This window comes from Humulus lupulus, chromosome 2 (assembly GCF_963169125.1).
Source record: "Humulus lupulus chromosome 2, drHumLupu1.1, whole genome shotgun sequence".
Taxonomy (NCBI): Eukaryota; Viridiplantae; Streptophyta; class Magnoliopsida; order Rosales; family Cannabaceae; genus Humulus; species Humulus lupulus.
Window position 1 is genome coordinate 291,881,367 of NC_084794.1, and position 16,961 is coordinate 291,898,327.

Sequence of the window (16,961 nt, forward strand, 5' to 3'; positions counted from 1 at the left end):
TTGAGAGGTACACCTCGAGAAGAGAAGTTATTCCCAAGTTGAAGTGGGGGAGCCCACTAATTCATATGTTCGAAGGGTCAGGGTACTTGTTCAGTTTTGGTGTGTGAATCTAGAGAGAAACACAACAACAGATGGGTTGTACAGTGCGAAGACATGCATGACTGATGCAAGTAGGTCAGGTGACCAATTGAAACTGCAGATAGACAATATGCATGGGCGTAGGCTGAGACCAAGATTGGGCAGGTGTTGCAGCATGTTATGGGACATGCTTAGTGTTTTATGGGGACACGTGTTTATGGGAACACAAGCCGAATGATTCAGAGAACATATGCCGAAGGGAGATAGCGGAATAGGACAACTTCAGACCTCAAGGGTGAGGTAAAGTGCAGTCAAGTTGGTCAAGATTCAACAGGTCATCTAGAGTTAGGCAAGGTTGATTTGGGGGCAAAACTTGAGGCATGATGCTGAGAGTCAGCATGAGCACGAGCCAGAAGGCACTGTAGTGGTTTTGAATGATGTCAGATCATTGACCACGTTGTAGAAGCTCAAGAGGAACAGTGATGCTTATGGTCAGAAGTGGCCATTTCGCATCAAGCCATGGGTATGCAGTAAGGCCGGAGGGCCAAAAGTCTGAGAGACTACTTCGCGAAGTCTGTGTGCAAGGATCCACTAGATACTGCATAAAGGCTACAGTCGGCATGAGTGCCACGTTGAAGAGAGACATGCCTTCAATGGAAGGATGTTTCGTAGGTGTCGTTGGGAACGGTTGGTTTGCGAACCTCACCCTGAGGGGTGCACCTTAATTTCCTCCTTGTCAATAAGAGAGTAGGCATTGGAAGATTGGCGGGAAAGCAACAATCAAAAGATGTGTTGGCTTTGGGGTCAGTGTTGCAAGGGCTGCTTGGTTGACTGGAGGGACATTGTGATGGACTCAGAGGAGTTCATGTGTGCAAGGAGTATTCGAGTGCAGTGGCACTACTTCATGGGAGAATTCTGAATAGCGACGGTGGCATGGGGTCCCTGGTCGAGTCCAAGGGTGGACGTGGGAGATCATCACCAAGTTAGTGGTTCTACAGTAGTAGAGGGACTAGTGCAGACTCAAGATTCGGAAGAAGCATGGAGTGAGCTTAGGAGTCGAGGCAGGAAGATTGGCCAGCGATCTGTCGATGAGGGCATCAACAATTGAAGTGTGGGAGAGTGTAACATGCCGGCCTTGATGGCATGTTACAAGCTGGGATGGCGCTCGGTCAGATGCGCACGCGAGGGTGCAGGCTGGTGAGCATGCTGATGCCTAGTTTGTACGGCAGTGGCATTTTCGTAAATATCTTCAATATTGCCCGGAAATGGACGAGATTTGGTAGGTTCCATATTGAAGGGTCAATGAACGCAATGGTATGATTAGATTTGGGAGATTCGAAGAATTGGCGAGCTGGAAGCTAAATATGTCTCCCAAGCGAAAATCATATATGTTCCTGGTAGAAGGCTAAAAGCTCAGAAGGCTCTTTGTAGGGAGAGCACCAGGTGTCAGCTCTCCACCACCCCCTGGCGCAGGTGCGTCAAGTGAGCTACTACTAGTTGGGAGGACTAGTAGGGCGGGCATATGAGGACCACAAGGGGACTCATACGTCTCCATGAGTAGGAGTACTCATGGACATTACCGGGCCGCCCTGGTAGTGCGTCGAAGTGTGCTGCCAGAGGTTTAAGGGTACGGTTCCCTTGGCTTGCCGAGATGCCGCTTGCATGGAACGTGGCCCAAACCTTCGAGAGATGTCGTGGTGCGCCATGGCCACGAATCTCGACACGAGATGGCATGGGAAGTCATTCGTGGGACTTGTTAGCATGCAAGCATTGGAGTGTGCACTATGCTTGAGTAAGACAGAGGTCCAGTGTATGCTACTAGTCTGGCAGCCAGTCTCGAGGGCCTGCCAACATGGATGATGGTATGGTGCCTTGAGGATTGGACCATGGACGTATGGGAGTCCTTGGTCTGTGATGTGAGCTAATCGGATAGTATCGAATGGGGCATGATGAGAGGTGTTGGCATGTCAGCTTGGTGTTGGCTCTTGGCCACACATGCTACCTTGACTTGCGAATGTCTGGGTGAGCATCGGTGTTGGGATTTGGCTTGCCATAGTGAGAACCTATGGACAGTGTGAGTGTCTTGGCTAGATAGCCTTGATGCATGATTGCACTCATAGATGCTTGAGAGCATGACTCAGCGAGAGTTGTTCAAAAGACGGAAGTGTGCAGAGGCACACGGTCGCGCGAAAAATGTGCCCATTATTATTCGAATGGCTGGAAGGCTGACCTTGGCTCAGAGGAGTCAAGGTGCCGCACGGGCATTTCCGCTGTCAAAATGTCAGCCCGTGACACTTATCACCATCTCGCCTCTCAGTATGGTACGGAAATGAAGATTCCATACTTCTATGTAACCCAATCACTATTGATGTACTTTTTAAAATGTTAACTCAAATTTTCTGACCAGTTAGTTCAACATCTCTCCTCATGGCTTTATTAGGAAATATGGGTGTTTTGTCTTTGATACATAATTTGGTGGGATACTTAAAAAAAACGTTTATTACTTATTTTGATAACTAATTTACAATCTCTCTCTAATATGATATCTATAAGTTTTTATTATCAATAAGATTATTTAGAATACTATAATGACCAGTAAATGCATTATCTTGCACATTTCTTCAAGTTTATGATCTCATGTCTACTTAAAATACAGGTTTAAAAAGATTGGTACTGGTTCTCAGAATTCTGAAATTGTTGTCCCAAAGGAAGAAACCTCAGAGAGAGACTTACGCCCACTGCTGTTTAAATTTAATGAGGTACACATTCACACCTTTACTATTTCTTTCATCTTATAAATACCAATAACGATCATAATTATTGCTCACATTTGTTAATGCTAACTTCCTGAAATTAGAGTATTTAAGCTGCAGAGTTAGATTTCAGAATAATCGTAATATTAGTATGTGCGTGCAATATCTGTGTCTATGAAACAGAAAAATCTTCTTAAAACGTAAAAACAGAAAAGGACAAGAAGTCGTTACAATAAGTGCTGAACCATTGTACCTCGCACTGCACTTTTAACTGTCTGCTTTTTCCTTTTTTTCTCACCACGTCCTTCTGTTATATATATGGAGAAAGGAAACGCCAATCAAACACATACATGTTTCTAAAATGTTTCACAATTACTCTAGCCTACGCATTTTTCTATGATCACAGTTTACCTTACATGAAAAGCCTTAGCTGTTCAATTCTTCACATGATCTCATTTATTAGAAATATTATAAATGCTTTGATGTATTACATGGCCAAAATGGTCAATTGACTCAGGACAGTTTTAAGCTGACCTGAAGCATCTTGCAAGATGCCTTTGCTGTTAGCAGTTTGGCTAATAATTCCCTTACAACCAAGCAAAGTCTCCAAACCGATTTGGTGCTAAAAGACCATAACTCATTTGTGACTGTTATGAGGGTATAGATTCATTTTCTACTAATCATGTCTGCTACCACCTATAACTTTTATCTTCTTGGTGAATTTAATCAAGGATACTAAGTCTGCCATTTCTGTCTCCTTTAAAGAACAACATCCTCGTTGGCTTTCTGGTTTCTGAAGGTTTTCATACAAGAATTTTGTTTCAAATAACTGTGAATTCACATGTTTGGACTCTTGCATGGAGGATTAGACCTGATTATTTTGGAGCACAATTAACACACTAACAAATTCTTCACTCATTAGTTGTTGACATCTTCTGTCTATTATTTCTCTCCGCTTTTGTCATGCAGGGTTTCACAAATGCAGTAAAGAGGCCAGTTCGCATGCGTGAGTTTCTGCTATGATGAATCTTGGTTTCAGTAAGCAAAGGCGGCAGGAATCTTAGCCACATTTTCTTGCAAATTCAACAGCTACCCTTCTCTAAATCTATACATAATTGTACCCATATGTATGTATTTATACTCAAAACTTTTATGTATCAATAGCCATAAAAAGTCTGAAGCCTTTCTAATATGCAATAACCGCACCAGGTTTCAGTTGCAGCCTGATTTAGTTGGGAAGAACTAATGAGATGGACGGGCAGCAAAGGAGAGTAATTTCTGTAAAATGGTAAAGTTGTTTTGCTTGCCTGCCTGCTAATCAATATCAAAATTTTGTGAGAAGTTCTTAGAAGCACCTAATTTTTTCATTAATACATAATTCAATTTTAAACTTTCTGACATCTGTTTAGTTTTTATTCATTTATCTGATGTTAAGTGCATAAAGTGTGTAGAGGGATTATGCCTAAACTTGTAAAGCACATTATAGTTTCTACGAAACAATACAAATGGGAAAACAAATTAAAGAAAGAGAATTTACACGCTTGAGATAACAAAATTTAGAGAACTCTAACACTAGAAAGGCGCCCCCCATTAGTAGCCACACAACAAACATTTTAATCGGTACATTTATCATGATACGAGTAGACCACCTAAAATCATAGCAAAATAGTAATTTTTTTTTTAAAAAAAAAAAAGAAAAAAAGTTAGTTGTTACTCTAGTTTCATTTTATTTGATCATATCTGAACGTTTCCACCAGAGGTAGTAGTAGTATCATCAGGAGGACTTATAGAAATCAGCAGCAGAGAAATCGTAATCGAGATCAGTCCAGCCCACACAAACACAATCGTAGGAACTCGTCCTCTCCTTCCCATCAACCCTTTAGCAAAAGGGTACATATGAGCCAAAACCCAAAAGCTAAAGAAAGTCCCTCCCAAGAGCTTGTTCCACTGCGGTAGCACACTGTACAAGGTCCTAAAACAACTAATCACCACCGCAACAATGTTGACCACAATAATAGTCAACGGCATTATAAACAAACTGGTCCACTTAACAATGTACAAGTCAGCAAACACATCCTCCTCGTCATCCCCACCTGACTTAGAAGTCAACTTAAACGAGATCTCAATACCTGCTATGATTTTCAATAAGCCTTGTACTACAGCCACAAGGTGGGCACTGGTCCCACCGATGACCCAAAACTGTTCGTTTCGCCACCATTCCTCGAGACCAATCCCAGACCATTTCACTTCTAGGAGGGAGATGAGAGTCAGGCATAGTGTGATGATTAGGAGGTAGGCAAGGAATGCCACGTTAAGGCCTTGTACTATGAACTGTCCCGAAAGGAGGGACAGAGCTGGAAGAAAACAATAAACGACGAGGAAGATTGATGTGAAGGGATAGATTCCCACGTTGAGGTACGCCACGCGCTGGAGGAACTTGAGACGGCGCGTGGCTAGAAGAGCATTGTTCTTGGAGAAGAAAATCTCGACTGAGCCTGTGGCCCACCTGAGCACCTGGTGCAGCCGGTCGGTGAGGTTGATTGGAGCGGTGCCACGGAAGGCGTCTCGTTTTGTGATGCAGTAGACTGACCGCCAACCCCGGTTGTGCATCCGGTAGCCGGTCACCACGTCCTCCGTTACGGACCCGTATATCCACCCTATTCTATCTCCCCATTCTGTCTTGTCCTCGTACCTGTTTGTTTTTTTCAACAACAAAACAAAACACGTTTATTTCGTAAGAACTCTTTTTTGGTTTGTTTGTAGTTTTTTTAAGAGAAAAATGGAAGAATAAATGAAAACACATTATGAAGGCTCTGTCTGTAGTAAGACATATTCACACACCTATTTTACAGCTTTGTGGTTTCATTGCTCGATTTTTTTATTACACAAAAATGACAATGACCCATGTCACCCACGAAAGATAGCAAGAGATTAACTCATCTGCTAACCCATCTGATATCACAATCTCATTTTACTCATATAATCACCAAAACTCTGTTTTCCAAATAACCAAACATATTTCTTGTTGAACACTAAAGGCGTAATTAGTGTATTATTACAAAAGTAATTACACTAAATACTTGAATACAATATTTTCTCAAAACACACTTAAATACTTTGTTTTATTGGAGAACTCACTTAGTAATTTTTCTCACACTTCTTTTTAGACCCATTTATATAATACTTACTTACGGTCACACTTTTGTATACTTACTTTTCTATTCACTTGGATACACATTACATTTATATTTGTAGGCTACAAAAAAAACATCATCCAATTCTTCCTATAATTTTCTAACTTTATAATTTATTTAACTGCTTTCTACTTTTTTTTTTTTTTTTAATAATTCTAAAACTCTCTATATATTTATATATTTTCAATAACATTCTAGTACTCTAGAGTGTAATGACTTTTAACATTTCTCATTTCTTGATTGGGCTGCATTGAAAACTAAATAGAAACTCACAACTAATAATATGTTAGTAATATGTTTTACTCCAAATTGCAAGAAGCTTATTGAAGCTTTAAAGTGAAATGCTTACCAGCAAGAGATGACGGCAACGGCTTCGGCGACAGTTGGGGCGTCAAGAGGAGGACGTGGCAGGAGGAGTGCGCCTGGAGGGCGGCCATTCTTGACAGAGCTGTGATCAGCAAGAGGGCGTCCTTGGTACTCAGCAACGGCAATGGTTTCAGTAAACACGTTTGAGTTTCCAAACTTCTTAGGCAAACCAAGATCAGGATGTGAATTTAATGGCTGTGTATCCGACTCATCTTCCTCCAAGTGTCCTGACTGGTAATTTGGAGCTCTCGTTTTCGTTTGGCCGAACACCCCTATGTACTCGTGCGCCCTCGGCGGGTGAAACCCGTAGAGCGCGTATCGCCTGAACATGCACCCTGTTCCCACGTACACCGGGCCTTGCAGACCGTCAAGAGCTCTCATGTTGCCTATTAAGAGAAAAATTTAGTACTCCCAAGTCATCATCATGCAAGAAAAGTAAGCATAGAAGTGAGAATGAGATTATCTACCATCAAAGAAAACAGTGTTGTGATTTGCATATCGATCAGAGGGGTCGATCCCTTCAAATCTTTGTGGGAACTGGATGTAGCAAATTCTGTCCCCTCCACGGTCCATCATAAAGCACATTCCTTCCTTAATAGCCAAAGAGTTGAAGATGTAATGGTCACAATCGAGGTTGAGGATGAATGGTCCATTGGAGAGTATTGCCGAGGCTCGAACCATGGCGTTCATGGCTCCTGCCTTCTTGTTGTGATCGTACCCTGGCCTCTTCTCTCTCGACACGTAGGCGAACATTGGCAGCCTGATGTCCACTCCGGTGAAGTCTAGCTTTTGCTCGTCTTGGTAACCCATCACTGGCTCATTCTCTGGGACCTTAGTCATTACCTGCAATCATTTTATTATAGAAAGTAAAACGTTAAAAGAGTTTCATGGTTACAGTTGCCTTTTCTTCGTAAAAAAACCAATTTGGTCACCATCTCCACTCCTACTTTTTGTTTTGTGAAATAATTTTCAAATAACACCGTATGTTGATCTTAAATTTAGCCTTCTAAGTTTTCTCATAATTGTTTTTGAGAAAGTAGTTTAAAAAAAACAGTATACATAAAAGATTGTTGCTATCTAACACATTAACGTGTCTAACTATACTTATTAAATTAAAATAAGTGGGACCCAATATTAGATTACGTATGTCATATCTTTTTAGCAATTTTCATTCATAAAAATGAGTTGCTATTTGACATTTTAAGATACTTATATGAGGTGACACCTAATAATTTATTAGCGATGCTCCATAATACTTATAAAATTCATATGTGTGGGACCTCGTGGTATTGGACATTAATAGTGATTAGCTATATTGAATTACAATAATCAAGCAATATGCACACCACTAATACCCCTAATCAATTCTCTATAAAAATACCCTTTTGTAATTTATGGAAAGAGTCTACATAACAACAATTGTCTCGAACTATAATTGGAGTAAAATAGCATTACTTATAGTTATCCTCGTTGCATAGTTACTTATGGTATAGTAAGAACCTGCAAAATACCGGCGTGATCTCCCTTGGCATGGTCAGGTGAGGAGGCGAGCCATGTCCCAGGCCAATGTGTCCCATCTGCCATCCATGTTGCCTTGGTGACTTTGATAGGCTCTGCTGGCAAAAGTCCACCGTTTTGGTCTCTGGCTAGCTTTTTCTCCTTTGCTTCCTCTCTCGAGTTATACATTTCGCTTCTCTTCTTTATTGCCTCCGGCAGACCGTTGATCCTCACCTTAAACTCGTCGTACTCTCTCTTGATCCAACGCCGGTCCTTGACGAAATCAGTAAGCTTCTTGTTCTTAGTTGGGTCGGTTTTGTTGTTGAAGTAACTGTCTGGATTTCTTGGTTCTATGTTGTGCTTTCGACAAAATGGTACCCAAACCTGTCGTGGAATTATTAGACTATTATGACAACATAGCCCATACAATCTTTACACATGTATAAAATGGGATTTTGGGGTACTGAAGAGTGTAATGAAAACCTGAGCAAAGTTAACAGCCTCAGCCATGGCCTCAAAGGTGAGAATGGCACCTCCATCATCAGAAATGTAGCATGAGAGCTTCTCAGTAGGGTAGTCAACTGAAAGAATAGAGAGAATGGTGTTGGCAGTGACCAAAGGAGGTTCCTTTTCAGGGTCAGCAGTGGAGACGAACACATCCACACCAGGAAGGTCCGAGCGGCCGTTGGGGTTGGACGGTGTGCGCTGCTCGAACTTGTCACGAAGGGCGGCGAGATCGGTGGCGCGGTTGATGGGGTTCAGCTTAGGGAGGATATCCAAAAGCCATGAAAATGCAAACCAGACCTCACAAGCAATTGACATGCCCCATAACCACATTGCATCGTTGTTTGGATTTTGGATTCTCCATGCTAGGAAAAATGACAGCACTACCATTCGGATCACCACTAGTAACCTATTTATTATTAACAAAAAATTGACTTGAGTCAGATTATGATCAAACTTCAGTGAAGATACTTCTTCTTAATCAAATCCGTATTCATTAGATTTATCCATTCTATTTGAGCATGGAAGGTTCAAAATCTTACTTTGCTAACTACTGAAATTTTAACATCAATTTAGGTAATATTGGAGGAAGTGTTTATATGTTTTTTGCCCCTGTTATTTGTTTAAATACTGTATTTTTTGATAAATTTCTTTTTAGACCTTATGTTTTGTAAAATTATTAAAATAGAACGTAAACTCAATTTTGATAAAGAAAAAATTAAATATAACAATATTGTTTTTAAGCACAATGATTTTATTTTTCTTATGAATTGTTAGTTCGGTAAATTATTTGTGATTTTAGTTGAGAAATCATTGACCAAAATCGGTTTTAGGAACTATTTTAACCATTTTAAAAAATATAAAGTACAAAAAATAATTTATTAAAATACAGAGTCCAAACAAAAAACGAGACAAAACACAAATTCTTAAACCCCTAAAGGAAATACCTATATATATATATTAGCAAATCAATGATGCCATGTTGATGAAAAAAAAACATGTTATACTCACTGTTCATTCATTTGAAGAAAATAAATATCGTTATATGATGATCATGATATATATAGTATATATAATGTGTGAACCTGTAAGGGCTAAGAACACCACCAGGAACCTTGACCTTCCTAGTGAGAGGCTTCCATGGCTTGTCCATGAAATCAGACATACTAACATCTGATTCATAGGTGTCTTCTTCTTGAGACCAATAAGCATTTCCAATCCCATACTTTCCTTTGGTCTCAAACAACCAACGGTTGTGATCGAAATCTCCCGTCTGCGTTCTCAGCAGCATCGACTTGTTGTTATTCGATTTCATCACCGATATTCTCCGGTCCATCTTCGCTCCTTCTCCACCACCTCCGTCTCCGGCGCCGGCGCCGGAATTTGCGCCGGGAATCGGTTGGTTGTCCGGCGTCGGCGGCATCATGACGGTGTAATTCATGTAGTCATTTTGGGTGGAGAATTCGCTGGATATGCTTTCTAGATCGTCGTCCCGAGACAGGCTCGCGATACGGCCACTCGACGTCCGGCGAGCAAACTTCACCGGCGGTCGTCCCGGCGCCGTTTTCTTTGGCGGGCTTGATGGAGTACTCGCCATGTTTGAGGTACTAATTTGAGTTTTAATTCTTAGTAGTTTCTCTACACAACACTCATTTTTACGTAGAAAAACTTATGAACATTTTTTTTTTATTACGTGATAAAATTATGAGTTTTTTTCATGCAGAAAGAAAAGAAAAGAAAAATGTGTAGTGGAAATGTAAACCAAAAGAAAAGGAAAGAGTGGAGACGGATGATCAATTGGGATGAATGGTTTTGTTTGAATGAATATAATAAACAATGGAAAATTAGGCCAATTTGTTTCTATTTTAAGATACAAATTATATGTTGGGAATTGTCACTTTCCTTATTTCAAGCTTGGCCTCTCTCTCCCTCTTGTATATATGTGCTAACTAAATTCTTTGAAGATTTTCAAAAGAGTCAATTATTTGATTTGAAAGGGGTTTTAGCAGCTGCTTAAATTCTTGTATGTGATATAATATGTGCACACACCAATTATACACACTTATGTTATAACTTTTTTCAACCAATCAAATTTATTTAAGACAAGTCCTGTAAAAATGACTTACCACATAAATATATGGAATGTTTGGTGTAATTTGTGTGTGGGTGTATCATTACATTTTTATTAATTGATAATGGAAAAGAATGCATGACTTTACTAAAATGGCAATATGGAGATCGTGGTTTAATTTTGTTCATAACAACATAGTTTGATAGCTTTTTAGAAAGAGAAATAGAGAAAGAAAAAAAAAGAGACCACGATTGAGATGTTAATAATGAGACAACGCATTTTATATTTTTGCTCATTCATATTGTCATTTTTACAATATCATGCAATCTTTTCCATCAATTTTCTAAACCACGTATAGTTGATTGTGATGCTAAAAACTATTTAAAATATGATTAGTGTTATCCCCAAAAATTGGATATTGATGACGTGGCAATAGAGGTGACAAGTGGTAGTACATGGTCCGTAAAAAACACATTAAATAGTCAATAAATACATTGACTCCTCAGAGTTGTGATAAAGTTACCCGGTAGACTGATGAAGAATTTTGACTGGCTTGAGAAGTGTCATGACCGACCAGGAGTGACTTTGCTGCCTAGCACTGGCATGTCCGAGTCAAGTGCACCCGAGGAGCAGTCCAAGTGTCCGGTCGGACACTCGCTCGAGGAGAGGCATCCGAGGAGAAGAATCGAGAGGGTGCGTGCCTTGTGTCCGCGAAGAGGCGTGGGTTGGTCCGAGCGGACCATGATTGGCATGGTACCAGGTTAAGCGTGTCCGGTCGGACACCTTAGACCCGAGGAGATACATGGCCAGCCGCATGCATCCAAGTAGGCGTGTACTTGGGCCAGGGGTGTGCCTGGTCGGACGCATGTTCGAGGAGAGACGAAGGCCTGGTCCGTATGCATGTCCAGCACTTGCATATGTCCTACCACTTGCATGTCCTACCAGCAAGTGCATGTCCTACCAGCCAAGTCCATGTCCTACCAACTAAGTCCATGTCCTACCAGCTATGTCCATGTCCTACCAGCATGCATATGTCCGACCAGCACTTGCATGTCCTACCAGCAAGTGCATGACTGTCCAAGTAGAGATATGGCATGCTAGACCAGAATGTCATGTTAGACGAGAGACATGTCATGCTAGAGCAGAGTGCCATGTTAGACATGAGACATGACATGCTAGACTAGAGTGCCATGTTAGACCAGATGAGTGCGTGTCCTACCAGCCAAGTGCGTGACTGTCCAGTAGAGGTATGGCCGACCAGAAGGTGATATTCATCAACCAGGTAAAATCGATCTTGGCATATGCGGGAATATCTCATTTTTCCCACAAATTGGGTGTTCTGTTACATTTTGAATATTTTTGTAATTTAAATATAATAAGAATAATAAAATATCCCGATTCTAGGAGATATCAGATTATGATCCTACGCCTATAAATATATGGCTTATGTGATTAGAAGAGGGGCTGCTTCTTTTTAGACTTTTTGGGAAATTTTGGGTCTGAGTTTTCTAGGGAGAGAAAGTGCTTGTATCTGAAAGAATTATTGTATTCTTGTAATCTGTACTGAAGAAACTTAGTTGGCTCAGTTCATCTGATCTTGAGTACAGATCTATAATCACAACTCTAAGTGGATTAGGCTATTACCAACACATTGGGGCTGGACCATTATAAAAATTGCGTGTGTTATTTACTTTATTTATAAAACCGTCTGTATCATTTAATTCCTCTTGAAGGTTTTATTGTTTTTGACGTTCTCACATCGTTGGCCAAAAACGCAGTCAACAATTAGCATTGAACCAAGGAAATCCCAAAATTTGCCATATTTTACACATTAAAACTCTAAATTGTTTTCTAAGATTATTTAACAAGTATTAACGCCTCATTGTGTTTATTTATTTAATCACAATTTAGACACAATTTGATGCTCATAAAAAACCTCACATATATAACCTTTTATTGGGTATATTATTTATATTTAGACAAACCTAACATTTGTTGCCCATCCTAGTAAGAATTTATACTTTAATCAAACTTAGGGTTATGGTTTTTGGATTATAGTTTTTCTAAATTTTTTGATAATTTATTATTTAAAATTTGATTTTTGATAAAAATGATTTTTTTTTCATTTTTGTTTTATTTTTGTTGCAGGTACTTTTTTTTCTTCAATGAATAGGTATTTTTAATGTTTTTAATACATGGATAAGTTGTAACTCCAAAATTTTTATATGGTGATGTATAATATAGTTACTATAATGCCCCGGATTCCCTAATATGGTTTAATGGCTGGTTTAGTAGGCCGGGAGGGCCATAATTGTTTAATTATGCTATTAAATGTGTTTATGCATGTTCATGAGAATTATATTATAATATGATGTTAAATGCATGCATGTGGGTCCACATTTGTTGCAGGGGTGTTTTGGTAATTTAACCCGTTGAGGGTATAATTGTATATTTGTTTGCATGTCAATGGTATATAGTGAGACCACATTATAATGTGGATTGGTTCGAGAATTTTGGCATGAGACGATCTTTAATTATGATTTATCGGTTTGGTCATAACAGGCTTAAGCTCGGGGCTCGGAGTGAGTCTCGGGGTGTTTTAATGATTAGAGTGTTACCGGGCATTAAAGGGGTAACGGGATGTGAATTATTGGAGTTTAAGAGTATAGAGATTAGCGGGAATTGGGAAGCGTTAATTATGATTAACGGGATAGGTGGAAGTACCAATTTTACCCTTAGAATGGTTTGAGAAACTTTTGATGACTCAAGGGTATTTTGGTCATTTAGGTTTGGATATATATGACTAAAGTGGCTGCTGGCTGTAGAAGCTTGTGGAATAAAACAGAACAAAAACAGAGACATCTCTCCTCCTTCCCGTACATTACTTTTCTCCATTCTCTTCTTTGGTGTTCTTGAGCTCAAGGTGGGATATTAAGCTAGGGAACTTAAAAGTTGAGGTTGTGGACTTAGTTCAGCTGTTGAGGAAGGTTCAAAGCTGGTTTTGAGGTGAGTTTTAGTTTTGAATTCAAGTGGTGCTCTGTTTTTCTCTTTAATTTTTCAGTTGTTGATTTCTTGATGGAAGTGTGGATTTAAAGAGGTTTTGATTGATGATAAGTTTGGGTTTTGATGAGGGTGTTGTAAATTTTCTAATGATTAAAATATGCGCAAGTATACACAATCGACAACAAGTAATACAGTGATAAGGTATCAAAGTTCGTATCCACAGGGACTTTTTAACTAAATTAATGTAAAATCAACCAAAAACAACTTATAAAATAGTAACCAAAACAAAGGAAAGAGTGGGTAATTAACTCTGAAAATAATTGTAGACAAACAAAGGAATTAAACCAAAAATTCGAGATTAAAATGACAAAATACTGGGTGGTTTTCAGATATGAGAAAAATGGATTCGGGTGATTAATTCCCCTCGGTTTGTTCCAATTGTTACAACAATGGCTCAGCAATGGGTTAGCAATTATGACAGTGTTAACAAATTTCGTAAAACCCAGCAAGTTTTTCCCAAAACGTGCAATCTAATGTCTATACTCCCATTCTATACATTCCTGCATGAAATCAGATTATAAACATTCATTTAAGCATCAATTCTTAAGTTATGCAAGGTAGCAAAACATTCCTATTCTACTACTCAGAATCACCTAAAACTAGATGAATCTCTTGCATCAATTGAATGAAATCAGCTAGACTTCCCTTTTCCAAGTTAGATCTAGCTTAGTAAATGCTAAAAATGGCCAATAATTAACATTCAATAACAGTAAGGCACATTCAATTGAACAAAGACATAATCACTTAGCCATTGCATTTATATATTGAGTTCATACTTGAGGGTTCATAATCACCCAAACCCTTGGGAAATTAGTTCATAGTTGCAAACTTAAACATGAAAATAATACAGAAGTAATCCATGGAGTTTGCAGAATATTAGATGAAATTAATACAAAGAGAAAGAAAAATGGTGTAGGAAGAATGAGTTGTGAGCTCAAATCCTCCTTATGGCATCAGCCTTCTTCCTTCTCTTTTGGTCGTACTCTTCTAAAATCTTCTCCCTGAAAACCTTCTCTGTACTTAGCCAAAACTTCTCTGAATTTCTAAAAATATCTCCCCCTCCAAAAAATACGGCCCCTCCCTTAATTCTAGGGTACTTTCCTTTACCCTAATTGGACAATCCAGATCATTTGCCTACATGTACTTTGTCCCACATACTCAGCTGACTCAGTACTCAGTACACTTGCCACCTGGCCGCCTCTTTTCTCTTCATTTAATCCAGCTGGAGTATTTCTTTTTTCTTTTTTTCACGAAGTCCTTTTTCTCTAGCTTCTGTTTAATTGCTAAGACTGATTGCTACATCATTATTGAGTTAGCATCCTCCCCTTTTCAGCAACATTTCCCTTTGATTCACAGTTCCTTCAGCTCCTGCTTCCTAACCTGAATAACAAAACATAAACTACATAAATCACTAAAAATATGAAAACACAAACACAACTACTCCTAACATAAATTTACACTAATTCGACACCATTTCAACTAATTACAATTCATTACTCTTTGATTTGGTTTGAAAATTAAGTTTAAAGACATAAAAATAACTCTAAATCTTAGAGTTATCAGAGGGTGAGTTATGGGTGATGTTTGGAGGTTTAAATGAGTGTTTGGAGGAGGTTTTAAGTTAGTTTGAAGGGCTGGTTTGAGAGGAAGAACACACGGGAGAATTCTGGTGCGATTGCTGCCTTTTTGCCTGTTCTGGGCTGGGCGCCGCGGCCCTTGGCGTGTGGCAGGGAAGGCCCTCACTATCTGGAGGGCGCGCCGCGGCGCAGCAGGGGAGGGCTGAGGCTCTTAAGGTTATTTTTGCCAGAAACATGTTTTTAACTTGGGGATTCAAACCTTAGGCCTTGGGGTTGAACCTAGTACCCGGTTGGGTAGTGCTTGATGTCTCAGAGGTAGGGTTTTGGTTTGGGAAACCTCTGTTATCACTTTTATTGATGATTTCTATATTTTGGTTATGACCAGGTGACCGTCAAGGAATTTAAAGGTTGATCGTTCTTAGGGGTCATTCTTTTAATAACTATCACTTGAACCATAGGTAAGAAAACAATGTACGAATACAGTTGCTCCCTGTATAGGTATATCACGTGCATGGTTTGATATTGAGGCATGTTGGTTGATATATGTGGACATGGATTGCATACTAAGTGCTGGTGATCGCTGATTACTAGTTTATGGCACTGACTAGTCAGGGACCGACCCTAAGGTCGATGAACACGCATTGAATGGCTCTATGGCATTAATGTGGGACCAACCCTAAGGTCGATGAACTTATAAGCGCTTGCCTGGTCTAAGCCCAGCCAAGGTGTATGACCCCGGTGACCGTTTGTCACATGGCTAGGGGACGTTGTCCATAGTTACGACTCTAGAGTCGGGAGGAAGGTTATGTTGGTGACTAATCACCATGCACCTGTCCTGATCTAACTTATGAAAGAACTACTTATCGATTAAGCCCTGGTGACCCTATCGTTACATGGCTAGAGGGAGCTGTACCCATTATTGTGACTTTTGGCTATTGTCACCTATCTGCTTGATCTGTTGATCCTGAACGGTTATTGTGACTATTGTTGATATTATATCATGCTTTATTGTGTTTTCTTGCTGGGCCTTGGCTCATGGGTGCTATGTGGTGCAGGTAAAGGGAAAGAGAAGCTCACCCAACCCTGAGTGGAGAGCTTGGGCGATGTTGTGTACATGTTGGGCCGCTTGATCACCACGGTCAAGGAGTTCTCAGAGGAACTAGGGGTTTACCCTATTTTTGCCGCTTAGGCCGGCGGGGACTGTAAATTTGAAACAGTAACAACTCTTTTGTACTTTGAATAGCTTGTGAACATTTTGAAAGGCTCATGAGCAGTTTATTTACTTAATGAAATGTATCCTTTCCTTCTACTGGTTTTCACATTAACCTGATAATAAACTTAGATCACGTTTTTAACCAAAGGACTCGGGTAGTGGGTCAAATTTCCGGTTCACTGTTCACCGTAACTGTTCTGGGGTAGCCAGGGCATTACAGTTACAGAGGACTTTTTACAAATTTTTCAATAAATTTTGAATAATTTAAGATTCTAAAATTAATATTCAAATAATTTATTACACAAATATATAAAAATCGAAATAAGCATGTGTGCAACAAGTTGTTTGTATCTTGATTTTGGCATCCTAAATTATCCAGAATTTTTTGAAAATTTATAGAAATTTTTTTGTAATTACATTATACATCGTCATAACATAAAAAATGAAGTTATAACTTATCTATATCCAAAACACTAAAAATACATATTGGTAGGGAAAAATAAGAGTACCTACTGAGGTGGTACCCAATAAGATTTTTTTTTTAATGTTATGAGTTATAGTATAGCTTAACATATTAGTGGCTATAGGAACTTTGACTGTTTTTTATGTAAAAAAAAATAAAATAAAAGATAATAGATTATTTAT

The 16,961-nt window shown here is 39.3% G+C and overlaps 1 protein-coding gene and 1 long non-coding RNA gene across 2 annotated transcripts; one reads left to right on the top strand and one right to left on the bottom strand.

The window, feature by feature from the left end:
- Positions 1–2,596: 2,596 nt before the first annotated feature.
- LOC133819778 (uncharacterized) lies at positions 2,597–4,231 on the top strand. The gene is made up of 2 exons (XR_009886452.1): positions 2,597–2,837; positions 3,801–4,231. It is a non-coding gene; the product is annotated as an uncharacterized LOC133819778 (long non-coding RNA).
- A 73-nt stretch (positions 4,232–4,304) lies between these two features.
- LOC133819777 (cellulose synthase-like protein D1) lies at positions 4,305–9,989 on the bottom strand. The gene is made up of 6 exons (XM_062253113.1): positions 9,478–9,989; positions 8,372–8,801; positions 7,892–8,272; positions 6,859–7,234; positions 6,375–6,777; positions 4,305–5,523 (listed from the first exon to the last, which is right to left on the bottom strand). Exons 1-6 carry the CDS (start codon positions 9,987–9,989, stop codon positions 4,566–4,568), a joined length of 3,060 nt encoding a protein of 1,019 aa, XP_062109097.1. The 3' UTR covers positions 4,305–4,565.
- Positions 9,990–16,961: the final 6,972 nt, after the last annotated feature.

Excerpts from the sequence above, each read along its gene's own strand:
- LOC133819777 (XM_062253113.1), bottom strand. The coding sequence starts at position 9,989 with ATGGCGAGTACTCCATCAAGCCCGCCAAAGAAAACGGCGCCGGGACGA. Across the intron at positions 8,802-9,477 it reads GGTGTTCTTAGCCCTTACAG|GTTACTAGTGGTGATCCGAA; the intron begins GTTCACACATTA and ends AATAATAAATAG. Across the intron at positions 8,273-8,371 it reads AGGCTGTTAACTTTGCTCAG|GTTTGGGTACCATTTTGTCG; the intron begins GTTTTCATTACA and ends ATTCCACGACAG.